The following is a 20,000-nucleotide window of genomic DNA, read 5'->3' on the forward strand; positions in this document are numbered from 1 at the left end:
CACATGTTTGTGTATGTGTGTGTGTGTGTGTGTGTACATCAGGTGCTGGTGCTGAGGGGTCATGGTGTGTTTGCATTGGGGGTGACACCTGAGGAGGCCTTTCATAACATCTACCGCTGCCAGCAAGCCTGCGAGACTCAGGTAGAATAACTAACCCTGTGTGTGTGTGTGTGTGTGTGTGTGTGTGTGTGTTGAGACCTCTAACCCTGTGTGTGTGAAAGAAGAAAGAGAGATGGAGAAAGAGATTTGGGTGTTACCTAGTTGTGTGTGTGTGAGAGAGAGGCAGACAGAGATTCAGGTTAGTATCATTCATGCAGATTAGATACCATTGCCAGGTTACAGTCGATCACAAAGACAGATGCACTAACTGTGTGTGTGTGTGTGTGTGTGTGTGTGTGTGTGTGTATAAATGAACAGGTGAATGCCTTGGCCTGTGCTGGTGGAGTAGACAAGCTGCTGCTACTGGACAGGAAGGAGTATGGATCAGACACACACACACCTCCAAACACACACACCCCCGTGGACTCCCTCTCCTCCTCCGGTGACGCGTCACCTGCCTGGAAGACGGGAGAGGCGGAATTTGAAGCCCTCATGAGGATGCTTGACAGCCTGGTACGTTACCATGGCAACCCTAAGGCTTCACATTTTACCCAATCAGACCAGAGTGGATGTGTTCTAGAACATAATTGACAGGTTGCTTAGTTACTGTACTTAGCTGTACTGTAATGGAGAGAAGATGACATCAAAAACATCAATTCCATTGGAGCTCCAGTGTGCGGACTTTTTTATTCATGGCACTCTGATCCGTGTTGGCAGGGTTACCGGACAGGCTACACCTACCGGCACCCCGTTGTCAAGGAGATGCCGCGGAGCCGGAGTGCCGTGGAGATTCCCGCCACCGTGACCTCCAGGGGTCGGGACGTGGAGATGACGTTTCCATGGGGACCAGAAGAGGGGTTGGATCAGCAGCATCGAGAGAGAGCACTCTGGCTAGCGTCACCAAACAGCTACCTGAAGCTCACAGAACCACAGACCACCCGCACTACGGTACTAAACACACACACACACACACACACACACACACACACACACACACACACACACACACACACACACACACACACACACACATACTGTACATGTGCATACTGTATGTTGATATGATATATGATGTGTTTGTATTGTGATGTGTGTTTTTGTGTGTATATGGTTGCTGATATATGTGTGTGTGTGTGTGTGTGTGTGTGTGTGTGAGTGCGTGCGTGCGTGCGTGCTTGTGTGTGTGTGTGTGTGTGTTTACGTATGTATTTTGGTGTGTGTGTGTGTGTGTTTACATGTGTGTGTGTGTGTGTGTGTTTACATGTGTGTGTGTGTGTGTGTGTGTGTGTGTGTGTGTGTGTGTGTGTGTTTACATATGTGTGTGTGTGTGTGTGTGTGTGTGCGTGTGCGTGTGCGTGTGCGTGTGCGTGTGCGTGTGTGTGTGTGTGTGTGTGTGTGTGTGTGTGTGGTTGCAGTGGAGGAGGACTGAGGACGCCAGCAGCTGCAGAGGGACTCCAATCCGCATCATCCACCCCAACCAGTTTGTGCCCCTCAACACCAACCCTTCGGAGGTCCTACAGATCAGGAACAAGGTGAGGGTGCTAATGTGTGTGTGTGTGTGTGTGTGTGTGCGTGTGTGTGTGCGTGTGTGTGTGTGTGTGTGTGTGTGTGTGTGTGTGTATGTGTGTGTGTGTGTGTGTGTGTGTGTGTGTGTGTGTGTATGTGTGTGTGTGTGTGTGTGTGTGTGTGTGTGTGTGTGTGTGCCCGTGCGTGCGTGCGTGCGTGCGTGCGTGCGTGCACTGGGATTAGCGTTAGGTGGATGTTACTGTAGGACCGTAGTTTCAGCTGCCTAGAGAGCCAGAGTGTGTATGCTAATATGTGTGTGTGTGTGCGTGCGTGCGTGTGTGTGTGTGCGTGCATGTGTGTGTTAGATCCGAGATCAGCACTGGGTGGATGTTATGACTGCAGGACCCAAATCTCAGCTGCTGGCTGGAGTTCCTCCTGATCAGACACCAGGACCGGTGAGCCCTTCAGGTCTCTCAGAACACCACACAATCATCACACCGTGTCATGTGATGTTGCCTAGGTGACCTGCTGTTTCTACACAGGCTTTCATTTATGAGGACGAATCTGCTGAGCCCCTCCCACCAAACCCCTTCAGCCAATCAGATGCTGACCTGGAGGAATACAAAAGCCTAGTAGAACAGAATCAAAGTCAGCAAGGTAGAAACCTATAACACACACCAAAACACTAATACATAATAACTAACACTACTAGTATAGGCAAACACACACATATCACACCAAAACAGCAATACACACACACACACACACACACACACACACACACACACACACACACACACCAAAACCAATATATTGACTCTTCTCAGATATGTAGATGATGATATATGGTCTATATTGACCCTTATCTGCTGTGTAGATGATGATCCATACAGTATATTGACTCTTCTTTGCTGTGTAGATGGCGATGACGCAACAGAGGCTGAAGAGATCAGCACATTTGATGGGTCAACACTCTCACTGTCTCTCTCTCCACTCAACAGCCCTGTCAAGGAGGGTAAGACACCCACACACACATAGCCCTACACACCCTAACTCTCAGACACACACTCATGACCACTATCTCAGACACACGCTGATGATGGCTCATAACCGCTAATTGCTACTTCAGACACATAGTCATAAGTGCTAACACAGACTCGCACGCATAGCTACTACTTCATTCATACTGCCTAACTGTTCTGCTGTTTGTATGATTGATATTCTTTCATAATGCTAAATTAGAAGTTGTATGATTGCACACAGTGTGGTGTGTAGCCTACGTGTAAAGTTAGATGTGTGTTGAATCTGATTTGTCTGTGTTGAATTGTTGTGTGTGTGTGTGTGTGTGTGTGTGTGTGTGTGTGTGTTGAATATGTATGTGTGGGTGTGTGTGTGTGTGTGTGTGTGTGTGTGTGTGTGTGTGTGTTTGTGTGTTCAGAAGGAATGCCACCTCTTGCCGACCTTGAAGAGGACCTTAGTGAGAGCATCACATACCTCAGCGTTTCTGTGGACCTGGAAGTCACCATTGACAAGACAACACCACAGCCCCTTGAAAGTAATGAGCAGACGACCACTCCAGCCACAGAGACAACTGCTGTCCCCGACAACCACTCCAAACATTCCAAGAAGAAGAAGAAGAAGAAGAAGTTCTTTACCACCTCCTTCTTCAGGAGGACCAGGAAGAAAGATGCCTCAGAATCCTGAGATAATTGCGCACACACACACACACACACACACACACACACACACACACACACACACACACACCTACAAAGAAAGTTTAGTTTGGGGTTAATGCCAATGTTAGATAACTTACTTCAAGGTTAAAACTGAAGAAGAAATCTGTTATCTTGCAACCTGAGCCATATTTTTATGTTTTTAGGTACAAACTTTCAATGCGGACCAACACAATGGAAATCAGTGCAGTTTCGATCTAGCATGCCAAATGGCTAAACAATGCTATCCTGCAAAAGCAAGGCTAAATTACTGTGGATGGCCTTTCTTACCACTAACTAGGCTCAATATGTCAGTACAAGTGTTGATCAACATGGGCAGGATCCCTACAGATACACTTGTGCCCGTACCTCAGTAATGTAAAAACTTGTATGTAGCCTATACTTTTAGAGTCAGTCGTTGCTAGTTAGAACACTAATTTGAAAGGATGGATTGTCATTGTTTATGTCCCTACTGAAGGTTTGTACGTAAAACGTATGAAATTAGATAGTAGTACTAGACACATTGAAAACAAACATTCAGTTTTCGTCTAGCAGCTGTGTCTAGTAGTGGCACTGCTATCTATCCTGCTGAAGGCTGGGATGGAGTGTAAAGAACAGTCTTTTATTTGGGGTTTGCTGTCTCAGTGTGTTCCAGTTGTCCTGTAAAATAATATTCATACAATTCAACATGACAACACATGACATTGGCCCATGGAGGGTGAATGATAAGCACCTCTGTCAAAACATAGAGAGTGAGGGACAAAGATCTAGCTGATGACATCAACAGCCTAGATGTTTAGTCTATGCATATAGTATAACATTATAACAACCTCCTAGAGTAATCATAGATCCTGACAAACTAGTCACACAAATAGCCTACAGTGTATGTGTATTATTGATGTTGTTACAAGTGTCAGTTGTAGTCAGCAGCATATAGTTTAGTAGTCAGCGCTCTACAATTTCAGACATGGAAATTGTGCTAGCGCTAGTACAGAGGCTAAGCTCTTTGGTGGGAGCCTACCTATGTTCCCCAGGTCCTATGCTCCCCGGGTCCTATGTTCCCCGGGTCCTATGTTGACCATGTGAATGGGACCAGGGAACACAGGACCCTTTTTTTCTTAAATTTCAAAAAGGATCCTATGTTCCCTGGTTTTCCCAAAAAGGGTCCTATGTTTCCCGGTATGTTTTGTGACTGGGGAACATGGGACCCTTTTGGGGAAAACCGAGAAACATAGAACCCGGGGAACATAGGGATAGGGATAGGTATAGGTAGATACTTTATTGATCCCCAAGGGGAAATTCAAGATTGGTGTGACCCCCTTTGGTCACCAGGCCTGTCCCATTGGGTGTTGTAACTCCCTCTCTGGGCTAAAGCCCATGGGTGCTAGCTTTGGTCACTAAGGCTATTTATTCTATTGTCCTCTCTTTAGGTGTCTCACTACACTGTTCTGTGACTGTGCCCACTTACTGCCATATCCATAGACTACACGCTATCCCTTAGCATTTAGCTAGCTGTAGACCTGTGCTATTTCAATCAGATGCTTCAGGAGTTTCAGTTTGAACAAGCAGCAGTGAAATTTAATTTCTTTGACATGCATAATAAATATATATATAAATATGTGTGTGCTGTTAGTCCCCTGAAAGCCCAACCATATTTACTTGTCATTATTGTTTGTTTTTGTTTGGTCTCTGCTATGGTAGAATTAGAAAATGCACCCGTGTCTACAGAAGCCATTTTAGACAACTCATGTACAAGCTTGTTTGTGGCGATGTCGACTAAAATGTAATAATTACTTAAGTCCAAACACATACAGTATACTCACAGTAAAAGTCCAAACACAGGCCGTATACTCAGAGTGAATGTCCAAACACAGGCAGTATACTCAAAGCTGTTGATGTTGGTGGATGGTGGATGTTTCTATTTGAATGACAGACAATAGTATTCTCTTCAGGTAGTAGGTGGAGTTGTAATGTTGTGAGAAAAGAGTCCTACGAGTCTTGATGCCGGTCACCTTGCAGTTAGACGCTGTTGAGCCTGATCACCCTGCAGTGAGATGCTGTTGAGTCTGATCACCCTGCAGTGAGACACTGGTGAGTCTGATCACCCTACAGTGAGACCAGTGAGATGCTGTTGAGTCTGATCACCCTGCAGTGAGACCAGTGAGATGCTGTTGAGTCTGATCACCCTGCAGTGAGATGCTGTTGAGTCTGATCACCCTGCAGTGAGACCAGTGAGATGCTGTTGAGTCTGATCACCCTGCAGTGAGATTCTGGTGAGTCTGATCACCCTGCAGTGAGACGCTGGTGAGTCTGATCACCCTGCAGTGAGACGCTGGTGAGTCTGATCACCCTGCAGTGAGATGCTGTTGAGTCTGATCACCCTGCAGTGAGACCAGTGAGATGCTGGTGAGTCTGATCACCCTGCAGTGAGACGCTGGTGAGTCTGATTACCCTGAAGTGAGACGCTGGTGAGTCTGATCACCCTGCAGTGAGACCAGTGAGACGCTGTCACTCATCATCAAGCCTCTATCCCCCAACTCCAGAAAACCTCTCCGCAAGCTCCTCCAGCATTCCTAACTCAGAAAAACACACCCTCTAGCCTTGTGTCACATGAAGTCTGCTAACCCTACGTAGTCCTCCATGTTGTTTAGCTTCCTCCGTGTCACAGCAGCGTGGATGTGTAACCTGTGTTGTGTTGACTCAAACACGTGGCTCAGCTCTGCACCTGGCTGGACTCAAATCCGCAACTAGCAGGCCCTCTGACTGGCATGTGGGTGTAACCTGCGTTGTGTGGAACCACCGCGGTCCAGCCCTGCACACGCCCGGACTCGAACCCGCGAGACAGCAGCACCTCGGATCGGGAGTCAAGCGCGCTAACATTCCAGCTAAAAGCCCAGGCTACTAGCTTTCATGCCAGCAGCGCTCTTGAAGTGTCGGGGAGTGAGGTTTACTAACGTTCCACAGCATAGCTAACCAGCTAGCACCCGTTACATGGGCATGCTAGCAAGGACACTTGTAAGTCCATGGAGGCTAGCGTCTATGTTAAGCGGTCAGTAGGGAGGTCTACTTACACACTGCACAGCTACCATATCGATGGCTACTATGACACACATTTATATAAGTGTTCAGCGCTTATCCAGAGTGATTCACAGAGTAGACTTACAACAGACACTTCACTGTGTACAGAAGTGTGAGGATAGGCCTTCAGTGCACTACCAGAACAACACTATACTGTTGAAGAGTGTAGGCCTACAGGGGGTGATCCCTATGTTCCCCAAAAGGGTCCTATTTTTGTAATTTTTTTTTTTAAGAAAAGGGTCCTATGTTCCCCGCTTTTCCAAAATACATATGTATGTATTGCAATCGGGGAACATAGGTCCCTTTTCTTAAAAAAAAAAAAAAAAAAAGGGACCTCAAAACCATAGTTGCTCACCAACTTTGTTGGTTTCAATGCAATTTCCCTTTGCCAACCAACTGAGTTGCTAACAGGTTAGCAACTATGGTTTTGGGAAACACACCCCAGTGTAGTGTGGTGCTGGGGTGCAATGCATTACCAATTCAGCATTCCAGAGAGAGGAACCGCACCATAAAGACAAAACTGACCCTTCTCCACGACCCATCAGAGCCTCTGACCATACTACCCAGCCTCACAGCAGCTCAAGGCCCAACCAATGTCCTGCTGTGGAACCCATGTCTTGCATAATGAAATGTCAAAGCTCTGGTCATTGTATTGGAAAGTGAACAATTTAGGTTTTGCAATAAGTGTTTTATGACATTGAGAAGTGTGACAAAAATTGAGAATTATTTTACAATTTAGTGTGGGATTTTGCTATTTGAGTGACAGGTTTCAGAAATCTTGTGACATGGAACATTCTTTGTGTAAGCAGTTAAATAAAGCTGTAATATGCTGTCTATTTCAGGAGTTTGTGATTTCATTTAATCTATTGCTTTCTAATTCGAATTTATTGATTTTTTAATTGAATATTCAAATGCAATGAAACATACTGTTGTTACATTACATTTTTTGTTACATTACATTTGGCTGAGGCTTTTTAACCAAAGTGACTTACAAACATAGTAAAAACATTTAAGCTTTTAAGAGCACTTCTAACAACAAATTAAAAACCACAAGTGTATCAACAAGTATAATAAATGCATCAATGAGTGCAATTGTCTGTAATGTGTACAAAATAGTTGAAAGCAAGAAAACTAGGTTGCTGCTGGAAGTGTTGTTGGTGGCTGGCCAGTAGGTGGCTCTCTTCCCTCTGGCCAAAAAGATAAATCCCAGCGCCTCAGTGCAGTGACGGGGACACTGTGCTGTAAGCGATGCCGTCCTTCAGATGAGATGTTAAACCGAGGTCCTGACTCATAGTGGACATTAAAGATCCCATGACACTTATCGCAAGGAGTCGGGACTCCTCTATGTCCCAACACCCACAGACACATGAATGAAAAGCACATGCTGTTCCACTAAGACACTATTTTGGACACATGGAGAAAAGAACCACATCAGCACGGTACTTCCTCATCATCAAAACCATTTATTTATTGTGCCAGATGTAAATATACAAAACCAAAACAGAAGAGGCCATCTAAGACGCAAATAAAATGCTCATTATTACACTAACAGGTAAACACGTGTACACACACACACGCATACATTTATACATATGCACTGATGACCGTTCAAACACATCAACAGTCTCTCTCTCTCTCTTACGCGCAGACTCACACACAGACTCACTCTCTCACTCATGCGCGCGCACACACACACTCACACACTCTCTCTCTCACTCACTCACAACCACACACACACACACACACACACACACACACACGATCACTGGGGCATAAGGTGCCGGACGTTGTATTTGGAGGTATCGTGGTACTGCGTCATGGGCTTGTCTGCAATGCCACACGTCCCTACTCCAACCTTTCCGTTCACACTCTCGGGAGACGCGAAGATACTGCGCTTTACCTGCAACACACACACACACACACACACACACACGCATATAAAACAGGAGACCCAAAGATAGTGTGCTTTACCTGCAAAACACACACACACACACACAAAGATAGTATGCTTTACCTGCAACACACACACACACACACACACACATATAAAACAGGAGACAAAGATAGTGTGCTTTACCTGCAACACACACACACACACACACACACACACAGACACACACACACAAAGATAGTATGCTTTACCTGCAACACACACACACACACACACACATACACACACATATAAAACAGGAGACAAAGATAGTGTGCTTTACCTGCAACACACACACACACACACACACACACACACATATAAAACAGGAGACAAAGATAGTGTGCTTTACCTGCAACACACACACACACACACACACACACACACACACACACACACACACACACACACACACACACACACACACACACACACACACACACACACACACACACACACACACACACACACACATAAAACAGGAGACAAAGATAGTGTGCTTTACCTGCAACACACACACACACACACACACACACACACACACACACACACACACACACACACACACACACACACACACACACACACACACACACACACAAAGATAGTGTGCTTTACTGTGCCTTCAGCTCGAGCCGTGCTGCATCAAAGCCTCATAGGGCAGTTCTATGCAGAAATATATTGGCCCATAGGCATATTGACCTTTAAAATGGGTAAGTGGAGACTACAGGAGTACTACAAAGCAACACACTGATTATGGTTGGAACTGAAGAGAAGTAACGTCAAACTGCCGGTGTATGAGTGTGGGTGTTCGTATACCTGGCCATTTTTGTTCTTGCTGTAGGACTTGCTGTAGGTGCTTGTGTGTACGTGTGTACGTGTGTGTGTATGTGTGCGTGTGTGTGTGTGTACCTGGCCCTTCTTGTTCTTGCTGTAGGCCTTGTTGTTGAACTGCTGCCACTTGCTCTTCTGCTGCTCGCGCTCCTGTTCGATCTCCTTCATCCGCAGCACCTTCTTCTGAGCCTTCTTCTTCTTGTACTCCCTCTGCTCCTGAATCATCTCCCTCCTGCGCACACACACACACACACACACACACACACACACATCATCATCCTGCTGCACACACACACACATAATCATCCCCTTACACACACACACACAAACATCTCACACACACACATATAAACCCCTACACACACACACACATTATCATCCTGCTGCACACACACACACATAATCATCCCCTTACACACGCACACATACAAATATCTCACATACACACATATATATATACAGTATATTAACCCCTACACACACACACAAATACAAATATTACACACACACTATCAACCCCACACATGCACACATACAAATATCAGACATTACCCCCCCTCCATCCTACCAAGGGGGGCTTTAACCGAGTGTGTCTATATACTGTAAGTGTGTTTATATGTGTGTGTGTCCAACCTGCTCTTGGATTTGGATTCGTCCTCTGGTCCGCGTCCCTCGTGCAGCTGTTTGAGCGCGCTCAGTGGCACCACCTCTGCGTTGCCGTAGCCGCTGAACGTCACCGCCGCCGTGCCGTTATCAGCGTCCACCTCCTCCAGCTCTGCTTCATACAACCTGCACACACACACACACACACACACACACACACAGCTTAGGCTACAGAAAGACCTACTCTCCACCTCCTCCAGCTCTGCTTCATACAACCTGCACACACACACACACACACAGCTTAGGCTACAGAAAGACCTACTGTCCACCTCCTCCAGCTCTGCTTCATACAACCTGCACACACACACACACACAGCTTAGGCTACAGAAAGACCTACTGTCCACCTCCTCCATCTCCACCTCATACCTAATACCACCTACACACACACACGCTCATGCACACACACACACACACACACACACAACCCGCGAGACAGCAGCACCTCGGATCGGGAGTCAAGCGCGCTAACATTCCAGCTAAAAGCCCAGGCTACTAGCTTTCATGCCAGCAGCGCTCTTGAAGTGTCGGGGAGTGAGGTTTACTAACGTTCCACAGCATAGCTAACCAGCTAGCACCCGTTACATGGGCATGCTAGCAAGGACACTTGTAAGTCCATGGAGGCTAGCGTCTATGTTAAGCGGTCAGTAGGGAGGTCTACTTACACACTGCACAGCTACCATATCGATGGCTACTATGACACACATTTATATAAGTGTTCAGCGCTTATCCAGAGTGATTCACAGAGTAGACTTACAACAGACACTTCACTGTGTACAGAAGTGTGAGGATAGGCCTTCAGTGCACTACCAGAACAACACTATACTGTTGAAGAGTGTAGGCCTACAGGGGGTGATCCCTATGTTCCCCAAAAGGGTCCTATTTTTGTAATTTTTTTTTTTAAGAAAAGGGTCCTATGTTCCCCGCTTTTCCAAAATACATATGTATGTATTGCAATCGGGGAACATAGGTCCCTTTTCTTAAAAAAAAAAAAAAAAAAAGGGACCTCAAAACCATAGTTGCTCACCAACTTTGTTGGTTTCAATGCAATTTCCCTTTGCCAACCAACTGAGTTGCTAACAGGTTAGCAACTATGGTTTTGGGAAACACACCCCAGTGTAGTGTGGTGCTGGGGTGCAATGCATTACCAATTCAGCATTCCAGAGAGAGGAACCGCACCATAAAGACAAAACTGACCCTTCTCCACGACCCATCAGAGCCTCTGACCATACTACCCAGCCTCACAGCAGCTCAAGGCCCAACCAATGTCCTGCTGTGGAACCCATGTCTTGCATAATGAAATGTCAAAGCTCTGGTCATTGTATTGGAAAGTGAACAATTTAGGTTTTGCAATAAGTGTTTTATGACATTGAGAAGTGTGACAAAAATTGAGAATTATTTTACAATTTAGTGTGGGATTTTGCTATTTGAGTGACAGGTTTCAGAAATCTTGTGACATGGAACATTCTTTGTGTAAGCAGTTAAATAAAGCTGTAATATGCTGTCTATTTCAGGAGTTTGTGATTTCATTTAATCTATTGCTTTCTAATTCGAATTTATTGATTTTTTAATTGAATATTCAAATGCAATGAAACATACTGTTGTTACATTACATTTTTTGTTACATTACATTTGGCTGAGGCTTTTTAACCAAAGTGACTTACAAACATAGTAAAAACATTTAAGCTTTTAAGAGCACTTCTAACAACAAATTAAAAACCACAAGTGTATCAACAAGTATAATAAATGCATCAATGAGTGCAATTGTCTGTAATGTGTACAAAATAGTTGAAAGCAAGAAAACTAGGTTGCTGCTGGAAGTGTTGTTGGTGGCTGGCCAGTAGGTGGCTCTCTTCCCTCTGGCCAAAAAGATAAATCCCAGCGCCTCAGTGCAGTGACGGGGACACTGTGCTGTAAGCGATGCCGTCCTTCAGATGAGATGTTAAACCGAGGTCCTGACTCATAGTGGACATTAAAGATCCCATGACACTTATCGCAAGGAGTCGGGACTCCTCTATGTCCCAACACCCACAGACACATGAATGAAAAGCACATGCTGTTCCACTAAGACACTATTTTGGACACATGGAGAAAAGAACCACATCAGCACGGTACTTCCTCATCATCAAAACCATTTATTTATTGTGCCAGATGTAAATATACAAAACCAAAACAGAAGAGGCCATCTAAGACGCAAATAAAATGCTCATTATTACACTAACAGGTAAACACGTGTACACACACACACGCATACATTTATACATATGCACTGATGACCGTTCAAACACATCAACAGTCTCTCTCTCTCTCTTACGCGCAGACTCACACACAGACTCACTCTCTCACTCATGCGCGCGCACACACACACTCACACACTCTCTCTCTCACTCACTCACAACCACACACACACACACACACACACACACACACACGATCACTGGGGCATAAGGTGCCGGACGTTGTATTTGGAGGTATCGTGGTACTGCGTCATGGGCTTGTCTGCAATGCCACACGTCCCTACTCCAACCTTTCCGTTCACACTCTCGGGAGACGCGAAGATACTGCGCTTTACCTGCAACACACACACACACACACACACACACACGCATATAAAACAGGAGACCCAAAGATAGTGTGCTTTACCTGCAAAACACACACACACACACACAAAGATAGTATGCTTTACCTGCAACACACACACACACACACACACACATATAAAACAGGAGACAAAGATAGTGTGCTTTACCTGCAACACACACACACACACACACACACACACAGACACACACACACAAAGATAGTATGCTTTACCTGCAACACACACACACACACACACACATACACACACATATAAAACAGGAGACAAAGATAGTGTGCTTTACCTGCAACACACACACACACACACACACACACACACATATAAAACAGGAGACAAAGATAGTGTGCTTTACCTGCAACACACACACACACACACACACACACACACACACACACACACACACACACACACACACACACACACACACACACACACACACACACACACACACACACACACACACACACACACACACATAAAACAGGAGACAAAGATAGTGTGCTTTACCTGCAACACACACACACACACACACACACACACACACACACACACACACACACACACACACACACACACACACACACACACACACACACACACACACAAGATAGTGTGCTTTACTGTGCCTTCAGCTCGAGCCGTGCTGCATCAAAGCCTCATAGGGCAGTTCTATGCAGAAATATATTGGCCCATAGGCATATTGACCTTTAAAATGGGTAAGTGGAGACTACAGGAGTACTACAAAGCAACACACTGATTATGGTTGGAACTGAAGAGAAGTAACGTCAAACTGCCGGTGTATGAGTGTGGGTGTTCGTATACCTGGCCATTTTTGTTCTTGCTGTAGGACTTGCTGTAGGTGCTTGTGTGTACGTGTGTACGTGTGTGTGTATGTGTGCGTGTGTGTGTGTGTACCTGGCCCTTCTTGTTCTTGCTGTAGGCCTTGTTGTTGAACTGCTGCCACTTGCTCTTCTGCTGCTCGCGCTCCTGTTCGATCTCCTTCATCCGCAGCACCTTCTTCTGAGCCTTCTTCTTCTTGTACTCCCTCTGCTCCTGAATCATCTCCCTCCTGCGCACACACACACACACACACACACACACACACACATCATCATCCTGCTGCACACACACACACATAATCATCCCCTTACACACACACACACAAACATCTCACACACACACATATAAACCCCTACACACACACACACATTATCATCCTGCTGCACACACACACACATAATCATCCCCTTACACACGCACACATACAAATATCTCACATACACACATATATATATACAGTATATTAACCCCTACACACACACACAAATACAAATATTACACACACACTATCAACCCCACACATGCACACATACAAATATCAGACATTACCCCCCCTCCATCCTACCAAGGGGGGCTTTAACCGAGTGTGTCTATATACTGTAAGTGTGTTTATATGTGTGTGTGTCCAACCTGCTCTTGGATTTGGATTCGTCCTCTGGTCCGCGTCCCTCGTGCAGCTGTTTGAGCGCGCTCAGTGGCACCACCTCTGCGTTGCCGTAGCCGCTGAACGTCACCGCCGCCGTGCCGTTATCAGCGTCCACCTCCTCCAGCTCTGCTTCATACAACCTGCACACACACACACACACACACACACACACACAGCTTAGGCTACAGAAAGACCTACTCTCCACCTCCTCCAGCTCTGCTTCATACAACCTGCACACACACACACACACACAGCTTAGGCTACAGAAAGACCTACTGTCCACCTCCTCCAGCTCTGCTTCATACAACCTGCACACACACACACACACACAGCTTAGGCTACAGAAAGACCTACTGTCCACCTCCTCCATCTCCACCTCATACCTAATACCACCTACACACACACACGCTCATGCACACACACACACACACACACACACACACACACACACACACACACACACACACACACACACACACACACACACACACACACACACACACACACACACACACACACACACACACACACACACACAGAGCTCAGGCTACAGAAAGATCTGTTGCTGTCCATGACCACCTCTTCCAGCTTCGTTTCAGAACACCTACACACACACAGCTACACACACATACAGAAACCTAAACACACACACCTACACACACACACACACCTGCACACACACACACACAGGCACTCACTGTCCGTCCTGACTCCAGACGGCCATGCACTTGTCCCCGACGCTCCAGCTGACGGTGTTGGTGTTGGCCTCTGCGCTGTTTGTGCTGGAGCCTCCCTCAGCCGGCTGGGAGCTCAGCAGGTCTTTAGTCAGCTCTATCACCTCCTGCATGCATGCACACACACACACACACACACGTGCGCGCACACACACACACACGCGCACACACACACACACACACACACACACACACACACACACACACACACACACACACACACACACACACACACACACACACACACACACACACACACACACACACACACACACAGAGAGAGAGAGAGAAACAAAGTAGAGATCTTTACAGGTTCTAAAAGCACTGGAATCAGACAGTGAGTGAGTATACATAGACTACATTGAGTGGAATCTGGAAATAATTTAACACATTTCAGGAGAAAAGTATGACTTGAATACCAATTCCAATGCCATTTTATTTCTGCACATAGCGTAGGCTTATACAGTACTACCCGGGCTAGGCACGATTGCTTCTTGGCTACCACACAACAGTGCTGATCCCCGTAAATGCTCGCTGAAACTGTGTGCTGTATTCCATGTGAGGAGGACCTAATACAATGATTGAGCTTTGAGATTTGGGGTTATTACCTTACAGTCAAATTAATTAATTAGTATTACCCTACTCGTCTCCCTTGCACACATTCATCAGGGTCGTGCCACTGGAGAAGATTTACTTCCTTAAATTATTGCAAATAGACTTTGTTGAAACCTCCAAAAGGTTTATGTTAATGTGAGTGCTACTGTGAGTAATGTGCGTGAGTGTTAATATTTGGGAAACTGTGAATAATAAGGTGCTGCGACCGCACAGCCCAGGCTGCGGAAGTGCCGCGAGGGCGCAGCAAATTAACTTCAGAAACAATATATTTAAGCTCACGATATTCCCAAGCCCTTAATGGCCCACCGATTAGCCACCCCAGGCCTGCTGTGTCCGTTTGATGCAACAGTCGGCCATGCACATCTTCAACAATTAATGAGAGCATGAATGCAGCGGTCAAAACGTTTAGGTGGACGTGTGTGTGTGTGTGTGTGTGTGTGTGTGTGTACCTGCAGATCTTTCTGTAGTTTGAGCAGGTCCTCATTCTCCTGGTCGGTGCTCAGGGCTGCCTCCACCTGCTGCAGCTGGGCCTTATAGCTGTTGAGCTGCTTCACCAGTTCCTCAGACATCTACACACACACACACACACACACACACACACACACACACACACACACACACACACAAAGAAAGAAAGAGGGAGAGAAAGAGAGAGAGAGAGGTATGCATGTATGCAGACACACACACACACACAGGAGGGAGAGGGGTGCAAAGTCAGGAAAGAGGTCGCGCAGACAGTGCTGTTGGGACTCATGTGGAACAAGTCTTCTACAGCAACAGGAGCAATTAAACTCATTTAAAAAATTAAACAAATACAACAAAAACCCCTAACCGTGTTCCCCATGTAATGCCTGCAAGCACATAACTCCTAAAGCCTGCATCCAACGGCTGGGTTACGCATAAACGATAATGTTATCATGATTGATACAGAAAACCTTAAACCAGCAGTTTCAGACAGTGATGGGTTGTCACATAGGCATGGGGGTCTGCTGCTAGAACACACTGTGTTCTGGCACCTCCAAACAGGTTTAGAAGTGAAACTGAACTTGCTCAATCAACTCTGCCAACACCACGATCACACGCTACGGGGGACATTTAACAAAAGTTAAATCCTCTCCAACCACATTAGCGAGACAATAATAGTGCTTGCCATTCTGTCAACATAAACTAGCTTTAATTATAATTTACAGTACTAATCTAACCTTAGTTAGCCTCTAGCCCCTTACTCAAAACATTGCAGCGGTTATGCCGAGACAGGACAACTTGTATCGCTAACGTTATGCTACCAGAGCCGGGGTGTTAGGATTAGCTGACTGTGTCTACGCCGCTAAATGCAGATTATTACAACAGTTTGCTTTACGACATAAAATGGGAGAAAGAATCCACCGTACTCTCCCACGGCTAGCTAAAGAAGGCAATGGATGCTCCCGTGAAAGGAGGGCTACAGGCCGCAGCGTCTCTAACGTTACGTTAACGCGACGATGTTTTGTCGGCTAGCTACGAGCTACGGCTAACGGCATCAGTTTCATAGTAACATTCCAGTCGGTGCACTTAACATGTTGCCGTTCCACTCACCTTTCTGTTGTCAAAATACACTAGAGAAGTTAGAAATTGTAGTTATCCTGAAATTGTTTCGATTACCCCCATAAACGCACTCTTTACCACGATACTAAAACGGAGATGTTTATGTCTGTGGCCTCTTGACGAATATTTCCGTTAGGGTGAAGTAAACTCGCGAGATGTGTGCAGCTTCCGGTTGAAATCCAGAGGTGGTGCCACCTAGTGACTTGGAGTCGAAACGTCAAAACGAAACACATTCTCGTTCACAGATCATTTTGAAAAGAGGGGTGTATTCAGAATAATGCCGTGCCTTACGCAAACCTGAAGTTAATGTTTTACATTTACAGGACATGCCATTCAGTTTTAATATGGTTAGGTCCTTATTACACGGGGCCATGAGCTGCTGTTTAAGTCACTCTGTGTTGTGTCTCAATATCGACACCAGATGGCGATGTGTGCCCTGGTTTTCAATAGATTCAAAGACCTCTCTGAGTGACTGGCTTCATTTGTAAATCAACTCACACATAAGAAACTAAATATAATGCATGTTCAGAGATATAATAATTTTGGGAAAGGTTAAGGATTTGTGCTTGGGAAAAGGTCAGGTTCTGTGAACCGGTTCCCATAGCCTCCAGGGCCAGAACGGGGGTCTGGTGTCGTATTCAGGACATGCAGCAGGGTTTACCTCCCAGCACAAAGCCTACACGCCAGGTAGCGTAGCCAACAGATATAGCCTACACCCTTACTCTAACCACAGACTCTAACCTGGGGGTCTAAGGTTTTAGCATTCATTTTACACACTTTTATTCAATATATATTAATTCAATTCATTTTTTTTCTATTACTGCTTTTAAATGGGATAAGGGTGGCGATAACAGCAGGCCAGTGCACATTTTAATCAACCTTTTACACATAAAACAACACTTAATCTAACCCCAAACAGATATAAACCTAATTCAAACCATTTTGAAATATTTAGAAATATTTAGCACATGTTCATGCTTACATAAAGGACTATAAACTTGTGTGGGCATAATCCTGAAAGTTTGCCAGAACATCACATGTTTCCCAGATCTTCCTCTGCTAACTCTCTTGAACCTCAATCCTGCACTCTGGTTCTCCTAACACTGACTGCTCAGGATGCAGAGGGATCGAAACAATCTCAAATTTCCACTCTCGCTCTCACACAAAATAACACCCCAAACACACATAACGATGAACATAAAAATATCTATTTATTCCACACAGTTCAAAAGGAACATGGATATCACATAAACAAATTGAACATAACTACTCCAGTTTCCTCAACATAAATATATACACCAATTGTGATTAAATCTCGATTGTGTAAAAAAACTACACAAACTATTTCACTATAAAAATCTAATTGTGGTTGAATCTGGATGGTGTAAAAACACTATTTCACCGTACAAATATAACTCTGATTGAAAAAGTGTTTGCTTGCATGTACAGTATGTGTGTGTACAAAACCACATCCACGCTGTGTGCATGAGTGAGTATGTATGTATGTGCAAGTAAATGTGTATGTGTATGTGTATGTGTATGTGTATGTGTATGTGTATGTATGTGTATGTGTGTGTACATCACTGTGAGGTATTCTTCTCATGCTCCAACAGCCAGAGTTTGAGATGGTCACCACGGCAACCCATGTAGTGCCCCGCCCCTCCGCTGCTCAAACACACTCGATGGCATGGAATCAGCAGCGGGACCTGGGGCAGAAGAACATACACTGTGGGTCTCTGTCTGTCTGTGTGTGTGTGTGTGTGTGTGTGTGTGTGTGTGTGTGTGTGTGTGTGTGTGTGTGTGTGTATGTGTGTGTGTGTGTGTGTGTGTGTGTGTGTGTGTGCGTGTGAGAGAGAGAAACAGATTTAGATAAGAAAACACAGTCTTGTGTGGATGTACGTGTATGTGTGTGTGTGTGTGTATGTGTGTGTGTGTGTGTGTGTGTGTGTGTGTGTGTGTGTGTGTGTGTGTGTGTGTGTGTGTGTGTGTGTGTGTGTGTGTACGTGTGTGTGTGTGTGTGTGTGTGTGTGTGTGTGTACGTGTGTGTGTTTACCGGGTTCTTGCGCATGGCTCCACCAACAGCGCGTGCAGCTTTGGGTCTTCCAGCCAGCTGAGCGAGGTGTCCGTACGACACCACCTCACCCACACACACTTTGCTCTGCAGTGTGCGCAACACACACGCAGTCCATGACTCTGCACACACACACACACACACACACACACACACACACACATACACACACACTTGCATTAATTTATCAAACACTTTTATCCAGGGAAACAACCCATGTGTAACAGTGGGTCGCCTAAGTGAAATTGTGTGTGTGTTTGTGTATGTTTGTGTGTGTGTGTATGTGTGAGTAAGCATGTATCCCCCCGTAGAGTGTCTGAGTGTGTCTGAGTGTGTGTTAGTGTGTGTGTCTGTGTGTGTGTGTGTGTGAGAGAGAGAGAGAGAGTACATATCTCCCAGTAGAATGGAGTGGTCTACAAGGCAGAAGTAGGGTGTGTGTGTGTGTGTGTGTGTGTGTGTGTGTACGTACGTACGTACCTCCCAGTAGAATGGGGTGGTGTATAGAAGGCAGAGGGAGGGTGTGTGTGGAGTTTGGGTCTTTGAAATAAGCCTTCAGCCATGCCACGCAGCTCACACACTCCGGGAACAACTTCAGTTGATCATCTGCACACACACACCCACACCCACACTCTTCGCTACACACACACACACACACACACACACACACACACACACACACACACACACGTTGAGTTGGGTCAGATCTTTGTACTTCTTATCCAAGTGCCCAACATTGATAACAGTAGGCTATAAGACAATAGTCTACACGAGCATTCCAATTGCTTCTGTGTGTAAGAAATAGCTCTATTGAATAGTAGCCTGTGTGTGTGTGTGTGTGTGTGTGTGTGTGTGTGTGTGTGTGTGTGTGTGTGTCTTACCTGTCTGGCTTGAGCTCGATGGTGTGAATTCCTTCTCGGCAGCTGCTTATGTGAATAAGACCCAGTGGACACATCAGAGACACAGTTTGCAGCTCACACATGATGCCCTATGCACACACACAGACAAGCGATCATATTATTCCTTAACGACGTGGACTTGGTAAACCCATTTAGCCTGTTGGTAATGTTATTTCGAAATGAAATGTG

The 20,000-nt window shown here is 45.6% G+C and overlaps 4 protein-coding genes across 5 annotated transcripts in view; 1 reads left to right on the forward strand and 3 right to left on the reverse strand.

Annotated features, from left to right (window-relative positions):
* add3b (adducin 3 (gamma) b) overlaps positions 1–3,309 on the forward strand; it is a 9,707-nt gene extending 6,398 nt beyond the window's left edge. The window contains exons 7-14 of the mRNA XM_062520309.1: positions 43–141; positions 418–612; positions 817–1,047; positions 1,515–1,631; positions 1,971–2,060; positions 2,148–2,262; positions 2,525–2,620; positions 3,044–3,309. Coding sequence (XP_062376293.1) covers positions 43–141; positions 418–612; positions 817–1,047; positions 1,515–1,631; positions 1,971–2,060; positions 2,148–2,262; positions 2,525–2,620; positions 3,044–3,309 — 1,209 coding nt within the window. The remainder of the gene's footprint in view (positions 1–42; positions 142–417; positions 613–816; positions 1,048–1,514; positions 1,632–1,970; positions 2,061–2,147; positions 2,263–2,524; positions 2,621–3,043) is intronic.
* Positions 3,310–7,841: 4,532 nt separating this feature from the next.
* LOC134064394 (survival of motor neuron-related-splicing factor 30-like) lies at positions 7,842–10,506 on the reverse strand. Its single transcript, XM_062520312.1, has 4 exons — positions 10,485–10,506; positions 9,796–10,141; positions 9,241–9,394; positions 7,842–8,298 (listed from the first exon to the last, which is right to left on the reverse strand). The coding sequence occupies exons 1-4, from the start codon at positions 10,504–10,506 to the stop codon at positions 8,161–8,163; spliced, it is 660 nt and encodes a 219-aa protein (XP_062376296.1). The 3' UTR covers positions 7,842–8,160.
* A 1,432-nt stretch (positions 10,507–11,938) lies between these two features.
* On the reverse strand, positions 11,939–16,993 carry LOC134063486 (survival of motor neuron-related-splicing factor 30-like). 2 transcript variants are annotated; one of them, XM_062518991.1, is made up of 7 exons: positions 16,836–16,993; positions 15,710–15,829; positions 14,610–14,752; positions 14,160–14,219; positions 13,896–14,087; positions 13,341–13,494; positions 11,939–12,395 (listed from the first exon to the last, which is right to left on the reverse strand). In XM_062518991.1, exons 2-7 carry the CDS (start codon positions 15,827–15,829, stop codon positions 12,258–12,260), a joined length of 807 nt encoding a protein of 268 aa, XP_062374975.1. In that variant the 5' UTR covers positions 16,836–16,993; the 3' UTR covers positions 11,939–12,257. The 2 variants fall into 2 exon arrangements, with proteins under 2 accessions (XP_062374975.1, XP_062374976.1); XM_062518992.1 differs by lacking the exon at positions 14,160–14,219 and having other exon boundaries at positions 13,896–14,051.
* A 1,039-nt stretch (positions 16,994–18,032) lies between these two features.
* The window catches only part of mgmt (O-6-methylguanine-DNA methyltransferase), a 2,316-nt gene continuing 348 nt past the window's right edge, over positions 18,033–20,000 (reverse strand). Inside the window, exons 2-5 of the mRNA XM_062518993.1 lie at positions 19,794–19,900; positions 19,393–19,550; positions 18,898–19,037; positions 18,033–18,550 (exon numbers count right to left, since the gene is read on the reverse strand). Coding sequence (XP_062374977.1) covers positions 18,425–18,550; positions 18,898–19,037; positions 19,393–19,550; positions 19,794–19,900 — 531 coding nt within the window. The 3' untranslated portion in view covers positions 18,033–18,424. The remainder of the gene's footprint in view (positions 18,551–18,897; positions 19,038–19,392; positions 19,551–19,793; positions 19,901–20,000) is intronic.

This window comes from Sardina pilchardus, chromosome 18 (genome assembly GCF_963854185.1).
Source record: "Sardina pilchardus chromosome 18, fSarPil1.1, whole genome shotgun sequence".
Lineage (NCBI taxonomy): Eukaryota > Metazoa > Chordata > Actinopteri > Clupeiformes > Clupeidae > Sardina > Sardina pilchardus.